The 22,218-nt window shown below is 45.7% G+C and overlaps 1 protein-coding gene across 3 annotated transcripts in view; it reads right to left on the bottom strand.

The window, feature by feature from the left end:
* Positions 1-19,195, bottom strand: part of RBSN (rabenosyn, RAB effector) — a 29,688-nt gene extending 10,493 nt beyond the window's left edge. For 2 of the 3 annotated variants that reach the window (XM_084989522.1, XM_084989521.1), the window contains exons 1-8: positions 19,103-19,195; positions 16,910-17,230; positions 10,691-10,831; positions 6,235-6,335; positions 5,350-5,395; positions 5,079-5,240; positions 2,627-2,919; positions 1,366-1,436 (exon numbers count right to left, since the gene is read on the bottom strand). Coding sequence is in view for 2 of the 3 variants with exons in the window: in XM_084989521.1 (XP_084845647.1) it covers positions 1,366-1,421 (56 nt within the window). In the remaining variant the exon portion in view is untranslated. The remainder of the gene's footprint in view (positions 1-1,365; positions 1,437-2,626; positions 2,920-5,078; positions 5,241-5,349; positions 5,396-6,234; positions 6,336-10,690; positions 10,832-16,909; positions 17,231-19,102) is intronic. The other variant, XM_021069366.2, reaches the window with a different exon arrangement.
* Between the last annotated feature and the right edge of the window lie 3,023 nt (positions 19,196-22,218).

Below are 22,218 nucleotides of genomic sequence, written 5' to 3'. Positions count from 1 at the left end.
CTGTTTTCCCATCTATAAGGCAGTGGTAGCTGGAAAAATCTAGATATGCATTGCAATCTAAGGATTCAGTAAAGTTGTTTCATCATTTCTTTCTTTTTTTTTTTTTTGTCTTTTTAGGGCCGTACCCATGGCATATGGAGGTTCCCAGGCTACTGGTCTACATCAGAGCCACAGCAACACTAGATCCGAGCCGCAACCCTGGATCCTTAACCCACTGAGCAAGGCCAGGGATCGAACTCGCAGCCTCATGGTTCCTAGTTGGATTCGTTTCCACTGTGCCAAGATAGGAACTCCCATCATTTCAACTGCACAGTTTACAAAAAGAACATCAGACGAGAATTGAGAAGGCCTGCACTTTTCCTGACATCACCAAGTCATGTGGAAAATAACAAGGTTGGCACAAATCTGCAATCATCACCCTGGTCTCAATCACATCAACCTTAATGCACTGCACCGGGCCGGGGAGAATTAAGATAGCATTGGTGGTTGGAAAACTCTGTGAATGTTGTATGTACTAAATGTGACATGATGGTTGTACTAAAACCACTGACCTGTATGCTTTATTTTTTTTTGCTGCATCTGTGATATATGGAAGTTCCTGGGCCAGCGACTGAATCCCAGCCATAGCTGCAGCCTATGTCACAGCTGCAGCAATGCCAGATCCTTAATCCATTGTGCCAGGCCCGGGATCAATCCATACCACCTGAGAGACAACACCAGATCCTTAACCCACTGCACCACTGCAGGAACTCCTGAACTGTACACTTTAAAGGAATGAAATTTATGAGTTAAATCTTAATTTTAAAAGAAAGAGATGGCAGAGTTCCCGCTGTGGTGCAGTGGGTTAAGGACCTGGCACTGCCACAGCTGTGATGTAATTGTACCTGTGACTCAGATTCAATCCCAGGCCCTAGGAATTTTCATATGCCAGGGGTGTAGTCAAAAAAAAAAAAAAAAAGAGAGAGAGAGAAAGAGAGAGAGAAATGGCGGGCTAAATATGGCCCATGGGCCAAAGTTTGCCAAATCTTGCCCTAAAGGAAATGCCTGACACCTCAATGTTACCTGGAGTGGCATCTACCCAGGCTTGAGCATGAGGCAGACTGGTCTTGTTCACCCTTGGATACTGTACTTCATTCACAGTGGTGCCTTCACCAGAGGCCTTTCACAAACATGCTCAGTCAGGATAGGTGGGGTCATCTGAACATGACTACACAGGACTGTGATGTGGGCCATAGCAATACAAACTCAACGAAGACTCTCTGGTTGGGGCCAGAGTTAGGAATTTTATTTTCACTACTAAAAACTGACCTAAAGTGCCAGAAAACAGTCACCATTGAATTAGAATGACAGAGAAGAACTACTTACTTTAATGATGCTGCCATCCTGATGTATTCAGGAGCTTTTTGGTCAACTTTCTCCATGCAAGTTCGTAATTTCTAAGAAGAAAAAAGAAGAGGTGAGCTGTGGTTAGAGTACAGAAAAGCCTACCCAGAAGTTGAATCAACAGAGATACATTTAAAACATGACGTTTTCTAAAATGAAAAAAATACCAAGAGTGGTTTTTTGTTTTGTTCTGATCATTGTTATCAATTTCCTGATTTACACACCTATTCTACAAGCAGAAAATCTTGCAGGAAGGAAAAAAAGTGAGGGTGAACCTTTGACCGGATGTTTTTGAGAAGAGCAAGGCTTCCCAGGACACAAGTCACTTGAGTTTACCAAGGCAGAGAAAAGAAATTAGCTGCTACATTCCTTCTCTTCCGGGTGACATCAGATACCAGCACAAAGCACTGCCAGGGCTCACTTCAAAGAAGGAAGCCAAAAGCAGTGGCTCTTTACCCACATGAGCTATCAGATCATGAGCTCCACAAAGAATGGGTAACTACACCTGCAGCTCAGCAAGGGTTTAATTAACACTATTTCTAGAAGCCTTAGTATCTTCATGTGATGCCAGAAACACAGCTACTCTGATCTGCAGAACTGCTAAGAGTGACCATTAGTGATCATCAGACAAAAACACCTCTCCTTTGCTCAGTTCTGCACAAGCTGCTTTCACTGTCCAGGCTGTTTTTCTCCTCCCCATTTCCTGCCTCCTCCCTGCCCAGCCCCCACCTGGGTCATCCTTCGCAGCTTGCAGGCCTCACCAGGTCAAGTCAGGCTCACTCCCAGCCTGACTCTTAAATCCCATGTTCATGCATCAGGCTATGTTCCTTAAAGCGGCATCTACTGAAGGCGTCCCAAGGTCGCTGGCAGTTAACGAGAGGTGAGGTATTTGAATGGACTTAAAAGGGAAAGCTCTAAGCCTCTGGGCAGTTTATCAAACTCCTGAGCGAGTGTCCCAGGACTCTTGCGGCCCACGTTCACCCCCCGCTCCAACTCCTGCCTTCACCCACAGAACCTGTCCACACCACATGCCAACTGCCCTCCCTCCTCCTGTGCCTGGGCCACCAAAGCCTGCAACCTGCAACTTTCCAGTGGGTAAGGAAGGGTGAGGAGCAAGTTTGGTACAACATACCCAGTGACACCGGGACTCACCGAGGCCCTAGCTAGTGGCTTTTGGCAGAAACTAAAAATGATTCAAAGGAACAACCTCCCAAAGCACCCTCCAAAATCTGCAGGTGTGTACCTAACACACAGCTCAATCTTGAGAATCAGACCAAGACGGCACACGAATCACCTCGTAGAGCTTCACGATGTCAGGGGTGTGCTCCTTCTCATCGATCTGCTGCTCCTTCTTGAGTAACGTGTCCTTGCAGTGTGTACAGCAGCGGATCCGGTCATCATCCTTCTCGTCCAGGACAGAGCTCACGCTGCTGACACTGCTGATGCTGCCCCGGCGGGAGCCATGGACACTATTGGGTGACTGGCTGGGGCTGGTGTGAGCACTCAGGGAGTCCTTGCTGGCACTGGTGAGCTTGTCTGGAAAGCACAACACAGGGCAGGCAGCAGTGAGCCCTCTAATCACCCACACCCAGGACAGCAGTGGAGTCCAGGGGTGCAGACAGGTGAGGGCAGGCCCTGCCTACGGCCAAGAGGCCCCCACACCTCACCTTCCCTGTCAGCGGTGGGAGAGATGCCACTACAGTCAGAAAAGAGCCAGACGACCTAGGACAGTCCATATTTGAGGCCCTGAAGCCCACCCCTAGCCTGGCTGTACCACCTACTGCCCTGCTCCACTTGCCCCATGCCTCGGACACAACCCAAGCTCTCCCTGGATGTTCCACAGCCTTCTCCACACCCGAACACCCAACTCCAATGCCTTCCAAGGCTCAGCTCAAACTGCACATCCTTCAGGAAGCCCTCCTCAGTTCCCTGAGGCAAAAACAATCTGCCCTTCTTAGAATTTCCTACCATGCCACCCTCGTGGAGCACTTACCACTTCTTCCCTGTGCAACAGTTCTAGGGACACCCCACAGCTGCCCTAGGCATTTGTGACTCTGAGGGGAGAAACTATGTTATCTCTGGTGACCAAGTGGCATGCATAACTTCCCAGGCCAGGAATTGAACCTGTGCCACAGCAGTGACCATGTTAGATCTTTCACCCACTGCATCACCAAGGAACTCCCAGAAACTGTCTTATTCATACTTGCACCCCCTTTTTTTTTCACCTGGGCTGTCCCATAGCCACTGCCCAGCAAATGCCAGGTAATTAGTCCGAGAAAAGGAAGGAGAAGAGCGTCCTCAAAACAGCTTATAAAGTCTCAGGTGAGATAGGGAATCATCTCTGGGAGAAAAGGAAAGTACCAAAGTAATGGGTGCCCACTGGACGTCAGAGTCCCACAGAGGAAACGTCTGCTTCTGTCCAGTTGCCCAGGTGCCCTGCAGCCAACAGTGTGTGCACAGTCAGCGGAACTCTCCAGGGTTGCAAAATCACCCCAAATGTCCCATATTTAGCCAGAAGCCCATGAGATCATCTTTAGCAGCTTTTTTTTTTTTTAGAGTTGCACCTATGGGATGTGGAAGTTCCCAGGCTAGGGGTCGAATTGGAGCTACAGCTGCCAACCTACACCACAGCTCAAAGCAACAATGGATCCCCGACCCACTGAGTGAGGCCAGGGATCAAACCTGCATTCTCATGGATACTATCGGATTTGTTTATGGTGCACCACAAAGGGATCTCCTTTAGCAACCTTTAACTAATTGGGACTCAAGGTTTAAGACCATCAGGCTCCACCTAACCTCTGTAGCCTCATTCCCACAATTCTCCAACAGTGCTCCCCGCTCCCTGCCCCCACTCACTCACTAACCTTCCCTGGGCCCTTCCATGTTCCATACCTGTGCGCTGCTCTTCACTTTACCCAGGATGCCCACCTGCACCACCTCTCCACAACCCTCCAAGGCTCTGTTCAAATGCCACCGCCTAACCCTGAGCGTTATGCCCTGCCTCCTGTCTGGCCTCCGCAGCACTCAACATCTCTAGTGTTATGACATCACAGCCTGTTCTAGACAAGAGCGAGCTGTTGGAGACCCTCCGCGCAAAGGAAAGAACCAGCTTGCTGCTCAGTTTTCGAGATCCACTCCTACAGTCTCCTCTTAAAGCCTCACCACCTGCCACTTCAAGCAGAGCTGACAAAGATATAGCCTGCTCATCTGGGTACCTGATCCAATTTCTCTCATCATCCTTGTCTCTTTAGAAAGCAGTTATTTGTGAGTGTGTATCCTTGCTAGACTCCTTGGGGGAATGGATGATGCTTAGAGACCAGAGGTGGCAAACGACAACCTGCAAGCCAAGTCCAGCCTGTTTTTGCATAGTCTTCAAGCTAAGTATGGTTTTTACACTTCAAAAAGGTTGTTAAAAAAGAAGAAATGCCACAGAGACTGTATGTGGCCCACAAAGCCTAAAATATGTACTCTCTGATCTTTTTTGGGAAAGGTCTGCCAACCCCTGCTCAGACTGTTGCACGCCCAGCCATTGCACAGTACCCAGGCTGCAGTGGCTACAAGGGATCAACAAGTAAGTGAATGAAGAGCCCATAGGCCATTAGTTAAGCAAAAAGTCCTCCAAATCAGCCAGAGGTGATTAGTAAACAAGCTATTCTCCAGAGGAGATCAGGGTCTGGGGCCTCCAGGCCACCTACTTGCCAAGGGCAGACTGATGAGCTCCATACACTTCTTGCACATAATAGACCCACAGAGGCGGCAGTGGTGGCGGCGGTTGCGGATGCTGAACTTATTCCCACAGTCTGGACAGAAAGGGACATCCTGGTCGTTGACCCAAGGCACCACGGACTTTTCTATTGCTTTGGGAAGAACGAAACAAAACAGAAAAGCAGGCCATTAACAAAAAAGAGATCTGGTTGGGGAGAAAAATAAAAAATAGACGGAACATGAGCCAAGGTCTAGAGTTACCTCGGATCTTCGCAGACTCGGTATTTGTTCTGTCAAACGCAGTGAGCTGACAAGGAGAAAAAGTGCCAGAGGGAATTAATCTGGGGATGGACACACTTTCCACAGGCAGAGGCATCAAGTGGGAATGAGCACATCAGCATTGCTCAGTCTTATTGGTTGTCCCCAGGCCCACAAAGTCACAAAAGTAACTTCATCGAGGACAGAGGTACCTCCCTTCACAGGACCCATTTCCAATCTCTTTACTGTCCTTACCTGTTTAAGCAATAACCAGAAGTGGGCAAGGATGCGGTGTGGTGGCTAATGAGAGCACCAGGACACCCAGATCCCCCGCCACCCTCCTAGACAATCCTACGAAGTACACATGAGGAACTGAACCTGTGGCTGCCACCATGCCCACCACACAACCCAGCTTATACACAGCAAGCATTTCTAGGGTCAAAGTAAAATAAAGCGATCATGGTATGGAAAACGCACTCTCATCCCACAGGACAAGGGGTTCCCACACTGCATGCCGGCCCTGGCAGGACACCCCTCACATGCCTGGTTAGCAGGCTGTTTGATACCACACACTATGTCACTGCATGACTGTGCCAGGACACTCCAACAAGGAAGGATCTGAAGGCAGAAAGGCTGTCCAGTAGCCAAGTGGGCTTCAGAGGAAGGAAGAGAAAAGCTAGGTATGTGGCCAGTGGCTGACTTGAGCCATCCCCTTCAGTAAAACCAGCCCAGGCTAGAACCTTCCACCATGTCCTCAGCACCACTCAAGGGGTGTTTCCCTGCCAGCATCCGTTATATACAGTGTATATAACATGGGGAAAATAAATATCCCCCTCCCCAGAAAACTAAAATTTGCAGGAAAAGGTGTCTTAAAACAACAAAATTTACCTTCTCCAACCTGATAATTAATTTATTGACTTCGACAACATAATGGTCAATTCTGGCAGCTCGGTGTTTTTTGAAGTCGGAAAGATGGCTTCGCATTGCACCTAAAAGAAGAGAAGGTAGGAGACAAAAGACTTGTTTCTCTGGGGAGCCTCTCTACTTTGAATTTCAAAAGCAAGTAAAAAATCTAGGATTTCAGAGTATTACTATAAATTTTAAAACTAGAAAAGCAAATGGAGGGAAATTTGCTAAACTGTTAACCACAGTCACCTTGGGACCACAAAATGCGAAAGGAAAGTACTTGAGGACAGGGCCTGGACACTGGAGCCAGCCTGTGCTCCAGTTTCAATCCTGCCACACACCGTGTGACCCTGGACAAGTTCCTTAACCTCTCTGTAACTTGGAATATAAAATAGGTAAAACAGTAGTACCTACCTAACAGGATTTCTTTTTTCTTTTTTTAGGGCCGTACCTGTGGCATATGGAAGTCCCCAGGCCAGGGGTCAAACCAGAGCTATAGCCGCTGGCCTACACAACGGCCACAGCAATGCCAGATCCAAGCCGCATCTTTGACTTACACCACAGTTCACAGCAATGCAGGGTCCTTAAGCCACTGAGGCCAGGGATCAAACCCACGTCCTCATGGATACTGGTCAAGTTCATTAACTACTGAGCCACGATGGGAACTCCCCCAACAGGATTGTTAATCAGGATTAAGTAACTTAAAATTTATTAAATCCTTAGAATGCTGCCTGGCACATGAATTTTTATTCAGTAAAAAGGGGCAGTAACATTATGGGCAATTTAAAAAAACTCCCATGCTTGTCTATACTTCCAAAGTTGGTACAATATGATTTTTCATAAGAATAAGAACAATCCTTCTCAAAATAGCCCTCCAATGTAAATGTGAATAGATGCCTTGATGGGAGCTAGTTAAACTGGTAACTTCCTGAGTCCAGCAGCCAAGACCCAGGACGAATCTCCCAAATGGAAGGAAGTAGCTTGCTGTGTTGGCATGTCTGAAATAACTCCTGCTCAATGTCTCCTCTCTGGAAAACCGGTCCCAGCCCTCCCCATTCCAGCACTTAGTTCACTTCTTCTGCCCAGTGATGGCCTATTCACTCGACCATATTTAGAGTTTTTTATATGCTATACTCTTAACCACCTACACTTCTTTTCTTCCCTAACTTAATACTCTAACATCCAATTAAATTTTAATTTTAGGGAGTTCTCTGGTGGCCTACGGCTTAAAGGATCCAGCACTGTCACTGCTTTGCCAAAGGTTTAGTCACTGGCCTGGGAACTTCCAGATGTCGCAAGTGAGGCCAAAAAAAAAATTTTTTTTTTTTTGCTTTTAAGGGCCACACCCAAGACATATGAAAGTTCCCAGGCTAGAGGTCGAATCGGAGCTGTAGCTGCTGGCTTACACCACAGCCACAGCAACATCAGATCCAAGCCACGTCTGCGACCTACACAATAGCTCACAGCAACGTCAGATCCTTAACCCACTGAGCAAGGCCAGGGATCGAACCTGCAACCGCATAGTTCCTAGTCGGATTAGTTTCCGCTGCACCATGATGGGAACTACCCCCCATTTTTTTTTTAAATTTTGAATTCTTAGGGGTGACAATAAACATTAACATTTATTTATTGATTTATTTTATTACTTCTTAGGGCCACACCCACATCATATGGAAGTTTCCAGGCTAGGGGCTAAATAACAGTTGTAGCCAACAGCCTACACCACAGCCATAGCAACTCAGAATCCGAGCCATGTCCACGACCTACACCATAGCTCAGGGCAATGCTGGATTCTTAACCCACTGAGCGAGTCCAGGGATCAAACCTGAATCCTCATGGATACTAGTCAGGTTTGTTACCGCTGAGCCACAACAGAACTCCCAACCAACATTAACTTTTAAAATGTGCCATTTGGGAGTTCTGGTCGTGGCTCAGTGGTTAACGACCCCCGGCCTCACTTAGTGGGTTAAGGATTCAGTGTTGCCATGAGCTATGGTGTAGGTGGTATGTAGTATGCCTCGAGTGTGGCCCTAAAAAGACAACAAAATAAAATAAATAAAAAGTGCCATTCACTTGACCTTTTGCAATTTGTTACTTCTTTCAGTTGTTGATATAGGCAAGTTAATAGGAAAATCACACTGATAATTACTATTTTCTTTTTTTTTTTTTTTTTTTTGCTTTTTCTAGGGCCACTCCCGTGGAATATGGAGGTTCCCAGGCTGCTGGCCTACACCAGAGGCACAGCAACGCGAGATCCAGTATAGGAGTTCCCATCATGGCTTCATGGCGCAGTGGTTAACGAATCCGACTAGGAACCATGAGGTTGCAGGTTCGATCCCTGCCCTTGCTCAGTGGGTTAAGGATCCGGCGTTGCCATGAGCTGTGGTGTAGGTTGCAGACGTGGCTCGGATCCTGCATTGCTGTGGCTCTGGCATAGGCCGGTGGCTACAGCTCCGATTCGACCCCTAGCCTGGGAACCTCCATATGCCGCGGGAGCGGCCCAAGAAACAGCAAAAAGACAAAAAAAAAAAAAAAAAAAATTACAGTTGATTTACAATGTTGTGCCAATTTCTGGTATACAGCAAAGTGACACACACACACAACACACACACACATATACATTCTTTTTTTTCCTTTTTTGGCCACCCTGTGACATATGGAGTTCCTGAGCTAGGGATCAGATCTGAACTGCAGGTGTCACCTACACCACAGCTGTAGCAACACCACTGTGCCAGGATAGGGATCGAACCTACATTCAAGCACTCCAGAGATGCCACCAATCCTGTTGCGCCACAGCAGGAAATTAAACTCTTTTTATATCCTTTTCCATGGTCTATCCCAGGTCTATTCCCTCCACTACAGAGTAAGACCTTGTTGTTTATCCATTCTAAAAGTACACCCTGAAAATTTAGCATTGTCAATCTTTCTTTTTTCTTTTCTTTCTTTTTTTTTTTTTTTTTTTTTTTTGGTTGCAGTGGGCAGCAGCTTGATGTGGGATCTGAGTTCTCAGAGCACTGACTCTCTTTAAATAACAAAAGCTAGTAAGATGTCATATGCTTGAAATGTCTCCTTCAGATTTCTAATTGTCTTTTATATGTAACTAACAAGTATACCTGTATAGTCTTATTTTTAAGCCATTTTCTCCTGTCATGATGAAAATGTTTCTAGTCTCCAATATGGTAGCCACTAGTTCATGTGGAGACTGAGCACTTAGAATGTGGTTGTGGAACTGATTTTAATTTTATTTAACTTTATTTAAATAGGCATAGACACTTAATAGCTATCATATTGGAGAGTGAAACTCTAGGACTTTCCTCATCCAAAAAGACCCATTCCGCAGTGGCACTATCTAGTGGATAACCTCAGGTAAACATCACTTCCCTTCTTAGAGCCTGTTCTTCATCTATCAATGGAATGAACATGACTAGCCATCCTGCCTCACCAGGCTTTTGTGAAAGGTGAACAAGATAATGAGTATCAAATTATAATAAAGTACTATGAAAGAATCATTATTTCTCTATCACATGGATAGAAAGTACTATCATGATGATTGTTCTCATTGGATAATTAAGGGACATATAAGATTAGCTAGTTCACCTCCATGTGGCATGATCTTTTTGGTAAAAGCTTTATTGAGTTATCAGTCAAATACATACAATTCACCATTTAAAGCACAAATTCAGTGGTTTTTAGCATATGGACAGGGTTGTACTACCACCACCAAAATAAACGTTAGAACGTTTTCATCACCCCCCAAAAGATGATAATTTTGAAAGCAAGTAGATACCATTATTACAAGCTGCAGAAAAATAAGCTGCATAAACCAGTGCTTCCCACTAGGCAGGTAACATGAGAAAAGACAGCCCTGGAGTTCCCGTGGTGGCTCAGTGGTTAACAAACCCGACTAGCAACCATGAGGATGCAGGTTCGTTCCTGGTGTCGCTTAGTGGGTTAAGGATCTGGTGATGCCATGAGTTGTGAGGTAGGTTGCAGACACAGCTTGGATCCCGCATTGCTGTGGCTATGGCGAAGGCTGGTGGCTATAGCTCCAATTGGACCCCTAGTCTGGGAATCTCCATATGCTGCAGGTGAGGCCCTAAAAAGACAAAAAAAAAAAGACAGCTCAGTCGATGGACTGTGCCTGGGTTGTCAGAGACCTGGATTCTTACCCCAGTCCTGCAGGTTCCTAGCTATCTGACCCTGTGCATGTCTTCATGGAGTGCAGTGAAGATTAAATCAAAGTCCACATGTAAAGCATTCAATGCCATGCCTAACACGAAGAAGGTCCCCAGCTCATTCCTGTCCATCTCTCCCTACCAGGACACAAGGTCCATGAAAAGCTTAAGACCATTCCGGTTTACTGATGTTTCTTCAACCACCTCTTAAACACACAGATGTTCAATAAGCATTTGATGAATGAAGGAAGATAATTTCTTACCAAGCTCCTGGGGTTCCCACATGTATGGATCAACCCCTCCATAGCTGAAAGACTCGTATCCTTGGGCCCCCGATTCTGCACGGTCATCTCCTTCTCGTTTCAACAGCCTGTTCTTTGCTTTCCTAGCCTTCTGGACCAGACCTTGAAAAATGGAACAATGGAACAAACACCATAAATGAATCCACAAAGAATATCCAGTAGAGAGTCCAGGGAAATCTTTAAACACAGAAGTTGATTAAATAATTTTGCTTTGTTTAAAAATGCTCAAGAAGGAGTTCCCGTCATGGCGCAGTGGTTAACGAATCCGACTAGGAACCATGAGGTTGTGGGTTCGATCCCTGCCATTGCTCAGTGAGTTAATGATCTGGCGTTGCCGTGAGCTGTGGTGTAGGTTGCAGATGCTGCTCAGATCCTGCATTGCTATGGCTTTGGCGTAGGCTGGCAGCTACAGCTCCGATTAGACCCCTAGCCTGGGAACCTCCATGTGCTGCGGAAGCGGTCTAAGAAATGGCAAAAAGACAAAGAAACAAAATAAAATGCAGTAAAATTAAAAAAAAAATGCTCAAGAAAATGCTGGATCCCAAATAAAGTGAAGTAATAAGCACACAATCATCTTATTACAAATATCACAGAGGAATTCATTTATTAGTCACTACTAGCAGTAAGTTGGTTTATGTGGCCAATACATAGCTAAATTACTAATTTAAAAGCCCAATTAAAGATAAATTTTAAGACCAAATTTAATGAGGGTGATGGAAATATCTAAATGTCTTTTTCTGTATCTTTTTTTTTTTTTTTTTTTGCTTTTTAGGGCCACACCCACAGCACATGGAGATTCCTAGGGTAGAAATCGAATCGAGCTACAGCTGCCGGCCTACACCACAGCCACAACAATACCGGATCCAAGCCACATCTGTGACCTAGGCCACAGGTCACGGCAACATCAGATCCTCAACCCACTGAGCTAGGCCAGGGATCGAATCCAAAACCTCAAGGTTCCTAGTTGGATGCATTTCCACTGTGCCACAACAGGAATTCCTTTTTCCGTATCTTAATTGGGGAAGCGGGTACATATATTTTTCAGCTCACCAAACTGTACGCTTAAAAAACTTATGTGTAGGAGTTCCCATCATGGCTTAGTGGTTAACAAATCCAACTAGTAGTATCCATGAGGACTCAGATTCGATCCCTGGTCTTGATCAGTGCGTTAAGGATCTGGTGTTGCTGTGAACTGTGGTGTAGGTTGCAGACATGGCTTGGATCATGCGTTGCTGGGCTGTGGTGTAGGCCAGCAGCTACAGCTCTAATTTGACCTCCATATGCCATGGGTTTGGCCCTAAAAAGACAAAAAACAAAACAAAACAAAACAAAAAAAACTTATGTGTAAATTTACCTCCAAGAAATACATAGCAAGACATAAAAAATTTTCTCTGCCCTTTGGCCTCCTCTCTTCCCAATATTGTTCATTAAGTATCAGCATTAAATATCAACCAAACCTCCCCCATTGGCTGAACATCTGCTCAATCATAAAGAGCAACATTCTCTTAGCATTAACAAGATAACCCCTGGAGTTCCCGCTGTGGCACAACAGGATCGGGGGCATCTTGGGAGCACTGGGACGCAGGTTTGATCCCTGGCCCAGGAACTTCATATGCTGCAGAGTGGCCAACAAAGAGGAAAAAAAAAGGAAAAAACAAGATAACCCCTGAGTTCCCTGCAGTGGATTAAGGATTCTGTGTTGTCACTGCTGTGGCTCGGATCAATCCCTGGCCTGGGAACTTGCACATGCCACTAGCGCAGCCCCCCAAAACACACACACACACACAAAACCCAAACAAGACAACTCCTTAAAAGATAACATTCCTTCTGATCTTGCAAGAGGCTGTGACATTCAGATATGGATTATGTAAACTATCAATAATATGTCATCTAATGTATAGCCATCTGTCTCAAAAAACTTACATCTAACTGTGCCTTGACTTCCAATGGGCAGAACAGATCTTAGAGCTTTCTTTCTTTTTTTTCCCCTTTCTATGAATGCACCTGCTGCATATATAAGTTCCCAGTCTAGGAGTTGAATCAGAGCTGTAGCTGAGGCCTACACCATAGCCAGAAGAACACTGTATGCAAGCCACAACTGCAACCTACACCACAACTTGTGGCAATTCCAGATCCTTAACCCACTGAGTGAGGCCAGGGATCGAACTCACATTCTCAGACACTATGTTGGGTTTTTAACCTGCTGAGCCATACGGGAACTCCTCTTGGAGTTTTCTGAGATGCTGTTCCCAGGTTATCATGCTCAATTTGGCATGAATAAAATTTTCCATTTCTTTCTTAGGTTGACCGATTAATTTTTTGTTGACAACTCAACTAAAATAAAAGTGTTTTTTTAAAATCAAATATACAGTACTAATTCAGTTACCCTAGTGACCCATGGACTCATGTGTAAACATTTTTCATTTACCTCCAGGTTGGGATTCAGCCAAACCAACATCCCCATGCTGCTGTTTCCCACCTTGCTTAACTGTACATGGAGTTCTTCTCCCCCATGCACTGAACACACACATGAGAATATTGACCAAAAAAAAACCTCAAGAAGCAGATATAAAACCTAAAAGAACACAAAGAGAACTAGACTTGGTACGAAGAGAAAATGAATGTTTCCTGAATTGATTCCTTGTATGTACCAGGCACAAAGCAAAGTGCTTTCATATACATGATGCCAGTGCATGCTTACAGCATTATGAGGCAGGTGGTAACCCTACTTACAAATGAGGACATGACATCAAAGGTGGAAAAAACTGTTTCAGCCAAGATCACAGGGCTTATAGGCAGCAAGGCTGGAAATGGAAACATCCTCTGTCTGAATGAGAGCACCAACTCTCTTCAGACAGTACTGATTCAAATCCTATGCCTCTGCAGAACAGGGACTCTGCCACCTGCGCTGAGGTAAGAGGACTTACTGTTAAAATGGAACAATAGTCAACTGGTGGGGAAAGAAAATTCTTAGTTTCAAGTGGCTCTCATCAATGTTCTTAAGTCTTAGATGACTGCTATCCCTTTCTGCCACTAAAATATCAGATTTAATACAAAATGATTGAGTTCTTTCAATACTTTGTGGAGTTCCCATGATTTTCAAGTACTCTGTCACTTCAATACATTAAAAATACTCCCACAGCTGTTCAGAAATCTAGGTAAATGCAGATATGGAGGGGCTGGTAGGCAAGGGGTTAAACTGATAAAGCCTTAGATATAATTTTGTTAGATAGTCACTCTGAGATGGCTTTCCCAATTGGAAAAATAAGGCCCGCCAAAACTAAAGGACACCTTCTAAAATGTATTAAAGTAGTCCTTTTTCTTTTTTTGTCTTTTTGTCTTTTCTAGGGCCACTCCTGAGGCACATGGAGGTTCCCAGGCTAGGGGTCGAATCGGAGCTGTAGCTGCTGGCCTACGCCAGAGCCACAGCAACGCAGGATCCCAGCCGCGTCTTCGACCTACACCACAGCTCACGGCAACGCCAGATCCTCAACCCACTGAGCGAGGCCAGGGATCGAATCCACAACCTGATGGTTCCTAGTCGGATTTATTAACCACTGAGCCAGGACGGGAACTCCAAAGTAGTCCTTCTTAACAATAAAAGAGGAAACTGCCTGAGGCAACAAAGAATTTAGCAGACAGGAAGCTGGAATTAGCAAACACCAATTCATTTTTGCAAACAAGGGTAAACTGTTGAGTTCAACAGGCAACCATGCCATTTAACCACTTTAGGAGGCAGAGAAGAGCTGTGTGGCAACCTTCTCAGGATGGGTGTAGTCCTTCAAGAGGGGGCCAATTAAGAATAATACCACATTTTTAAAACACAAAGCCACAGTTCATTTCAACCACCTTTTCTTCTACTTACTGTACATAGGCTAAACTGATGCTGAACCAGAGTTGGGGCCCAAACTCATAGACCATGTTTTTTTTATGATGACAAGTTTATATTTTCTTTTTTCTTTCTTTCTTGTTTTTTAGGGCCGCACCAGAGACATATGGAGGTTCCCACGCTAGGGGTCTAATCGGAGCTACAGCTGCCAGCCTATGCCACAGCCACGGCAACGTCAGATCTGAGCTATGTCTGTGACCTACACCACAGCTCATGGCAATGCCAGATCCTTAACCCACTGAGCGAGGCCAGGGATCAAACCTGCAACCTCATGGTTCCTAGTCATTCATTTCTGCTGCGCTGGGATGGGAACTCCCTATTTTCTTTTTTAAACTGTCCCCAAACCTGATACCACACGGTTCACTCTTTGGGCTTTAACATTTCACTTGCCTAAAACTAGCAATGGCATAAGATCTCTAAGAATCAGAACACCAAATGGAGAGGTTAATTTGCGTTTTAAAGGACTTTCCCAAAACCTTTGATGTCAATCTTCAAAATTTTTTCTTCCTGATTCTGAAACATGGAGAACTGCAACACAAGCAAGAATTTCTTCCTGACTAAAGAAGTGATCATTAGTAGTACCGAAGAAATACTTAACTCAATCTTTTAGTTCTGGGGCAGAGATGGGGGAGAAATGGAGGGGAAAACACGTGAAAATTCTTTCAAGTTATTCTCACAAGGAACAAAGTTTCCATTCTAGTATATTCTAAATATATTCCCATATCTATTATTCCCTAAATAATCTTACACATTTTCCCCCATGTAAAAGTGTCAGTCATCCCAGGAATGGGAAGACATTCTCCAATATCCACCCACTGGCATCAAAGTGTTAGTGAGATCACTTATATGACTCAGTTCAGCAGACAGTAAGGCTGGACACTCACTGAAAATCACGGAGGCCCTGTGGTTGTTCAAAGGACACTTTAGATACTCAGTTCATTTGTTTGCTAGTTTTTCAGCTGCTCTCATGCTATGATTGGAATGCAGGGCCTCACCTCATTAGGGACACTGTGTGAAAAGAGCAGCACTTACCTTAGAGGTGACAGAGCTATGGGGTCAAGGCCTAGCTCTGTCACTTCCTGTGTAACCTTATCTAAGTCACTCCATATCTCTGAGCCTCACTTTTTCTCTGTAAAATAAGACCAACCACTTTCCTGAAGGGTTGCTGGGAAAGTCTAACAAAATAACAAAGTATGTGAAAGAATATACATTTCTTTTTCTTTTTTCTTTTGCCTTCTAAGAATTATGACTCTGCTCCAGCATCTACAGCCAGAAGCTATTTCATCATGGCCTTAATATTTTGAAAATATTTGACTTTGTCATATTATTGACAGAAGCTATAAATGTTACTGCTTTTAACAACTCTTTTTCTTCTAAACTGAAAAGTGAGACATGGAGTGAGACTATGTGATTACAGGGGGCATGTGACTACATGTGCAGAAGTCAAAGCCCACTTAGGATACATGATCATTCCTTTCTCTCCCACCCAACAAAGAATCACGAATACAACATTAGACCTTTTAAATCTACCTGCCTTCAGAAATGCTGCCAGCTGTTGGCTGAAGTACTAGGAAAGTGAGTTCCAGAGGAGCAGCACCATACTTAGGGCTTAGAATCTAAAGTCCAAGAAATGAATACTCTATATAGCAAAAATTACTTTGAAAATTGTTTATGCAGTCCTCCAGGACCTGAGGGTCCTTGAAACTCAAAAACCAAGTTTTAACTTTTTTGGTTTTCCTCTTTACATGTCAACTATCGCCTTCCTTTTCCTGCACTGCAGAGGACATGTTCTAGCTGAGGAAGTAAGGATGGCAGGAAGCCCTGAATTTGTGATAGGTAAATGGGTGTACAATCTGCCTCCACTTACAGAGCAAAGGAAAGGAATTCCAACCCCCAAAGCCTTTTAGGTTGGCAGTTAGAGAATTCAAACAGTCTTGCAAGAGACAGCAGAGCACAGTAATTACACTAAGTTCAAAGCCAGGCTCTATCTCACTGTTTAAGTTCAGGCAAGTTATCTCTGTGTCTAATCTCTCTGTGTCTAGTATCTTCATCAGTAAGATGGGGCTCATAGTCACACAGTGTGAGAATTAAATGAAGTTAATACAAGGGAAGGTTCTGAATAATGCCTGGCACATGGAAAGCACTAGATATACTAGATATATTTTACTATTATTATTAATTTACTATTGTGTATTATGTTCTGGTGGCAACATGGAAGCTAATGAAAACCATCCCATGAGTTCAAGCTCCCAAAGACAGAATGGGACAAGGAGAAAATTCTCTCCTCTTACTTTTAATTTGCCCTTTGACATCACGGTCTTCCCCAGAGTGCTCTTCCTCATAATGTGACTGCAGCTGATAGAAAGACTGCAGGTCCTTCAGGCACAAAGGGCAGAGGAAGCCCTCTCTCACGTCCCCTGGGTCATCCAGAGAAGCCATGGTAGTGTCCCTCTCAACCCCCACAAGGCAGGGGCCTCATGCCAAGAGTCAGCTTGATTCCTCCACAAGAGACCAGGACTCCCACAGCATCAGCTCAACCAAGCAGCACACAGATGATGGGGACGTGGAATCGTGGCCTTGGATGAGGTTTCCTCTCTGGAGTAGGTGAAGTCCTAAAAAAGGAAAGAAGGGAGAAAAAAAAACAATTCAGGCAAATTAGCGGCAATTGAGAATTTTCCTTGTTCTCTTCACAGTTCAGCAAGGGTACATGATGTTTTTCAGTGCCGCTTTCTGAAAACACAAACTGCCTTCTCAAATTCTTAGACCAAAACACAAAAGCTTCTCGGATATGAGAACATCACTAGACAACAGGTAACTCAATAAAGAGGCAAGCACAGATTCTTGAAGATAAGAGGAAAATATGACTTCAACAGTAATCATAATACCAAGGCAATTCTCTAACACTCATTCCAATGGTCCAACTTCATCATTTGTATGCCACTTTGGCCAATGGGGAAAAGTCAAAAGTAGTGATCAACAAACAGAAGATTTTATTTGACTCCTTTTACCCTATTTATTCAACCACATGTATGGAGCTCTTGCACCTATGTCAAAAAAGAGATAGCATCTCCCCTAAAAACACCGAACCAAACCAAAGAAAAATCCCAACCGTAAAGAAGAGCCTTAGAAACTTTGTGATCAAAAAGAAAAATCTATTTTGTGTCTTACATCTGTAGAGTAGTTTTTCTCAAGTAAATTTACTAGATTTTATGAACCAGCAAGCCTAATGCTCTCACTACTTCAAAAATAAAGGAATTTGATGCTTTAACAATTCAGGGATTAATAAGTTACATTTTCGAGTATTATCACTTCCAATGTCACTTCACAAAGACTTCCAGCCAGGAGAACCCAGACAAAACCATTCCACAAAAACAAGAAACTTCCCCCCAAGAACCTGAGGCCACAAATTACAAGAGATTGTGAGGCAGAATGAATGTCCCTCAGCTTTGAGCTGTGGATGACCTGCTTAGAGGGCCACCCAGGAGAAACTGATTTCTGGCAATGACCCAGAAAATAAACAAACAAAACACGAGGTCTCTGTGTTCTTCCTCTAACTAAAAAGCCCTACATGCACCTCTCAGCCCCTTTCCCTGATGGTCGCTGAAACAGCAGCTCCTGGCCCCTCCCTAGACAGCGGTTGACCTGAGCTCCCTTCCTTCCCACGCCTGACCCTACCAACCACAATTCCAGCACATACCATCCCCCGCATGCCAAGGCACCCACCCTGCCTCCAGTCTCCTGTGGGGCGGCCCTGCACCTCTCCTCACAGCACTTATCTCAATTTGTAATCACAGGTACACAAGTCTATCAGCCTACAGGTCTGGAGGGCGGGGGCCACGTTCCCCACCACCACACCCCCACCACCACACCCCAAGGTGGGGCTCAGTGCCCCGCACAAACCACCGAGCAGGCAACAACGCTCCACGCATGAGTGAGTGAATGAATGAACGGCCACGACCCGTGCAATCACATAACCAGACACCCACCACAAACCAAAGGGATCGACCACAAACCACAGAGCCAGCTCCCACATCCACAACATATGCGAGCCCCTAACAACTTAAATCACCTCAAAACCACGAATAAAACCTACAGGGCAACGCGCCAGCCACTACGTAACTCAACACGAAGCGCACCCGCCGCACCACTACACAGGACGGGAAAGACTCGTCCTCACAGGGCACACACGACACCTTCACGCGGACGCCATACAAACCCTGAACTCAAACACCTTAACCTCCCACAAGCAGAGACTCAAACACAACCACCTGGGCGCCCAACCGCAGATCCCAAAGCCCAGCGCAACCACACAACCAGGGTCCAATCATCGTCGGCCTGTGAGGGAAACGCGGCCCGCGAGCTGCAGCGCCCACCACGCACGTCCCACCCACCACTGCACACGGGTCCCACGCCCCCCGGCCGGCTCCTGAGGGGAGCCGCACCCCATCCCACCCCGCACGCACGCCCAGCCATCGGTACCCCACCGGTTCCCGCGGGCTCGCAGTCCTGAGACCCGAGTTCTGGGCCTCCGCGGCCCCTCACGCAGGAGCGACCGCCATCTCCATCGACTGCTCGGCGCTCGGCAGGCGCGCCTGCGACGGCGCCCAAACCGGAAGGCAGGCTGACAGACGCCGGAAGAGCGCCGAGTCTTCGAGGGGTGGGCAGACTCCCCAGGCACGGACAGCTGCGGCTTCAGCGAAGGCGCTCTTAGAAGTGGCAGGGGGCGGGGGCTCTGCCATTTTACGAGGTTTTTGACGCCCCAGGTTGTTAGGTGCCGAGCATTAGACCCCGTCCCTGACTATGCACACCACTGTACAGATGAGAAAACTGAGGCGTTCCCATTGTGCCCCAACGGAAACGAATCCGACTAGTATTCATGAAGATGCTGGTTGGTTCCATCCCTGGGCTCGCCAGCGTTGCCAGTGAGCTGTGGTGTAGGTCGCAGAGGCGGCTGGGATCCAGCATTGCTGCGGCTGTGGTGTGGGCCTGCAGCTGTAGCTCCGATTAGACCCCTAGCCTGGGAAATTCCATATGCCACAAGTGTGGCCCTAAAAAGCAAAAAAAGAAAACTGAATCCTGTAGTTCTTTAGCGCTTGACGGGGGTGCACAATGAATGAGGTAGTGAGGCGTCTTTAATGCCTCTTGCACCCGCAACTGCAGTTCTAAGTTAAAGTCAATTAACGCTCCCAAGCACTAGAGAGAAAAGGAACGCTCAAGCCTGGAGGATGTGAAAACATCTGGAATAGAAAGAACCGCATGAGAGTGGGGCCTGGAATGAGAAGGAGTATCGATCCCAGGTGTGTACGTTGTGGTCAGGGAAAATCTGTGGCATTTTCAAAGGGAAGTCAAAACCTCTGTGAGATAACACCCCACACCTGTTAGAGGAGCTATTATCAAAAAGAAGCATTGGTGAGGATATGAGATGAACAGTTGTGCACTATTGGCAGGAATGCATATTGGTGCAGCCACTATGAAAAACAGGATGGCGGTTCCTCAAAAAATTAAAAAATAAAGCTACTATATGATCCACCAATTCCAGTTCTTGTTGTTTATCTGAAAAATAGGAAAACACTAACTCAAAAGATAGCTGCATCTGCCTGTTGCAGCATTCCTTACAGTAACCAAGAATATGGAAACAGCCAAAGTGTCCATTAACAGATAATGAATGGATAAAGAAAATGTGATAAAATTATATATACAATTTAGCCATAAAAAGGATGAAATCCTACCGTTTGCAACAACATAGATGGACTTGGGCATTAGGCTAAGTGAAATAAATCAAACAGAAAAAGCAAATACTGAAGTTCTCTTGTGGTGCAGTGGGTTAAGGATTCCACATTGTCACTGCAGAAGCTTGGGGAGGTGGGTAGAAATGAGCAAAGGGGGACAAGAGGTACGAAATTCCAGTTATAAGACAAATTAGTCTTGGGATATAATACACAGCATGTTGACTCTAGTTAATAATACTATATCGCATATTTCAAAGTTCCTGAGAGAGTAGATCCTAAAAGTTCTCATGACATGAGAAAAAAAGTTTGTAACTATGTATGGTGACAGATGTTAGACTTATTGTGGTGATCATTTTGCAATATATACAAAGATTGAATCATTATGGTAACTGATATAACATTATGTCCAGTATACCTCAAAAATGGAGTTCCCGGAGTTCCCATTGTGGCTCAGTGGTTGGCAAATCTGACTAGGAACCATAAGGTTGCGGGTTCGATCCCTGGCCTCGCTAAGTGGGTTAAGGATCTGGCATTGCCGTGAGCTGTGGTGCACGTCGAAGACGCAACTCGGATCCCGCCTTGCTGTGACTGTGGTGTAAGCTGGCGGCTACAGCTCCGATTCGACCCCTAGCCTGGGATCCTCCATATGCTGTGGGAGCAGCCCTAGAAAAGGCAGAAGACAAAAAAAAAAAAAAAAAAAAAATGGAGTTCCCATTGCGGCTCAGCAGATTAAAAATGCAACTAACATCCATGAAGATGCAGGTTCCATCCCTGGCCTCGCTCAGTGAGATAAGCTTCCAGCATCGTTGCAAGCAATGGCATAGGTCACAGATGTGGCTTGGATCTGTTGCTGCTGTGGCTGTGGTATAGGCCAGCAGCTGCAGCTCTGATTCAACCCCTAGCCTGGGAACTTCCATATGCTATGAGTGTGGCCCTAAAAAGAAAAAAGAAAAAAAAAAAAAGGATGCTCAGTTAGCCCCTACACCATGCCCTGCACTGTGCTGGGTACCACGGAGTATCTAGGGAAAAAACCTCATCCCAGCCCTTGGGAGCTGTTTGCTTTGTGCCCTGCACTAGCGCTGGCCTTCAGCAATGGCTGGGACACCAGAAGAAGAGCTACACAGAATAATGGGAAGATCCTGAGCTTTGGGGTCAGAAGGTAGCCTCAATTCATGTTCCAGTAGTGGTACTTGATTGCTTTGACTCCTATTATCACAGTCTGTAAAATGGAGATAAAAATAGTTTCCACCTTATAGGATTGTCAAGACTGGGTGAGGTTACATGGGCTGGGGGGAGTGCACTGGGTGGTGTGTGTGTCCCTAACACTGGCTGCACCTCTGCTTCTCTGAACTGGAGCACTGATTCTGCAGCTAGTGTTGGGCTTCCATGAACTTCTGTTTAGGGACTTGAGGCTTCTGGCATGGAGAGCACTGAGTTTTTGGAGAATAAATGCCAGCAAAAGGGCGGTGAGCTAGGTGTTTAGAGACGTGGGGTCTATCCAAGCTGCACCTTACTCTGTGACTTTGAACAGGTCCTGTCCCCTGGATTGGCCTCAGTTTCCCCACCTGTACAGCTAAAATAGGTCCCAAAGCTCTTTTCACTTTACAGGGTTGGGAGGCATGGTCAGGAACCCTGCCCTGTGAACTGACACAGACAAGGAAGAGACTTGCCAACCTGTCATAAACAAAGCAACAGACCCAAATCTGCCTCTGTCACTGGCCTCTGCCTTGGGTCCTGGTAGCCAGGGCTGGGGAGTGAAAACACGTTATTGCTTGTCTGGGACCACAGGAGTCCCAGAACAAGCCATGCTCCCAGGCAGGACAATGTCTGTGGTCAGGGGATAAACCTTTTATCAATCCATCATGATTTTT

This window comes from Sus scrofa, chromosome 13, assembly GCF_054392235.1.
Source record: "Sus scrofa isolate SSC_HxYL_T2T_F1_AM1 chromosome 13, Sscrofa_HxYL_maternal_Yorkshire_Landrace_v2.0, whole genome shotgun sequence".
Classification (NCBI taxonomy): domain Eukaryota; kingdom Metazoa; phylum Chordata; class Mammalia; order Artiodactyla; family Suidae; genus Sus; species Sus scrofa.
The sequence above is the reverse complement of the archived record's forward strand: the minus strand, read 5'-3'. Positions and strand labels throughout refer to the sequence as shown.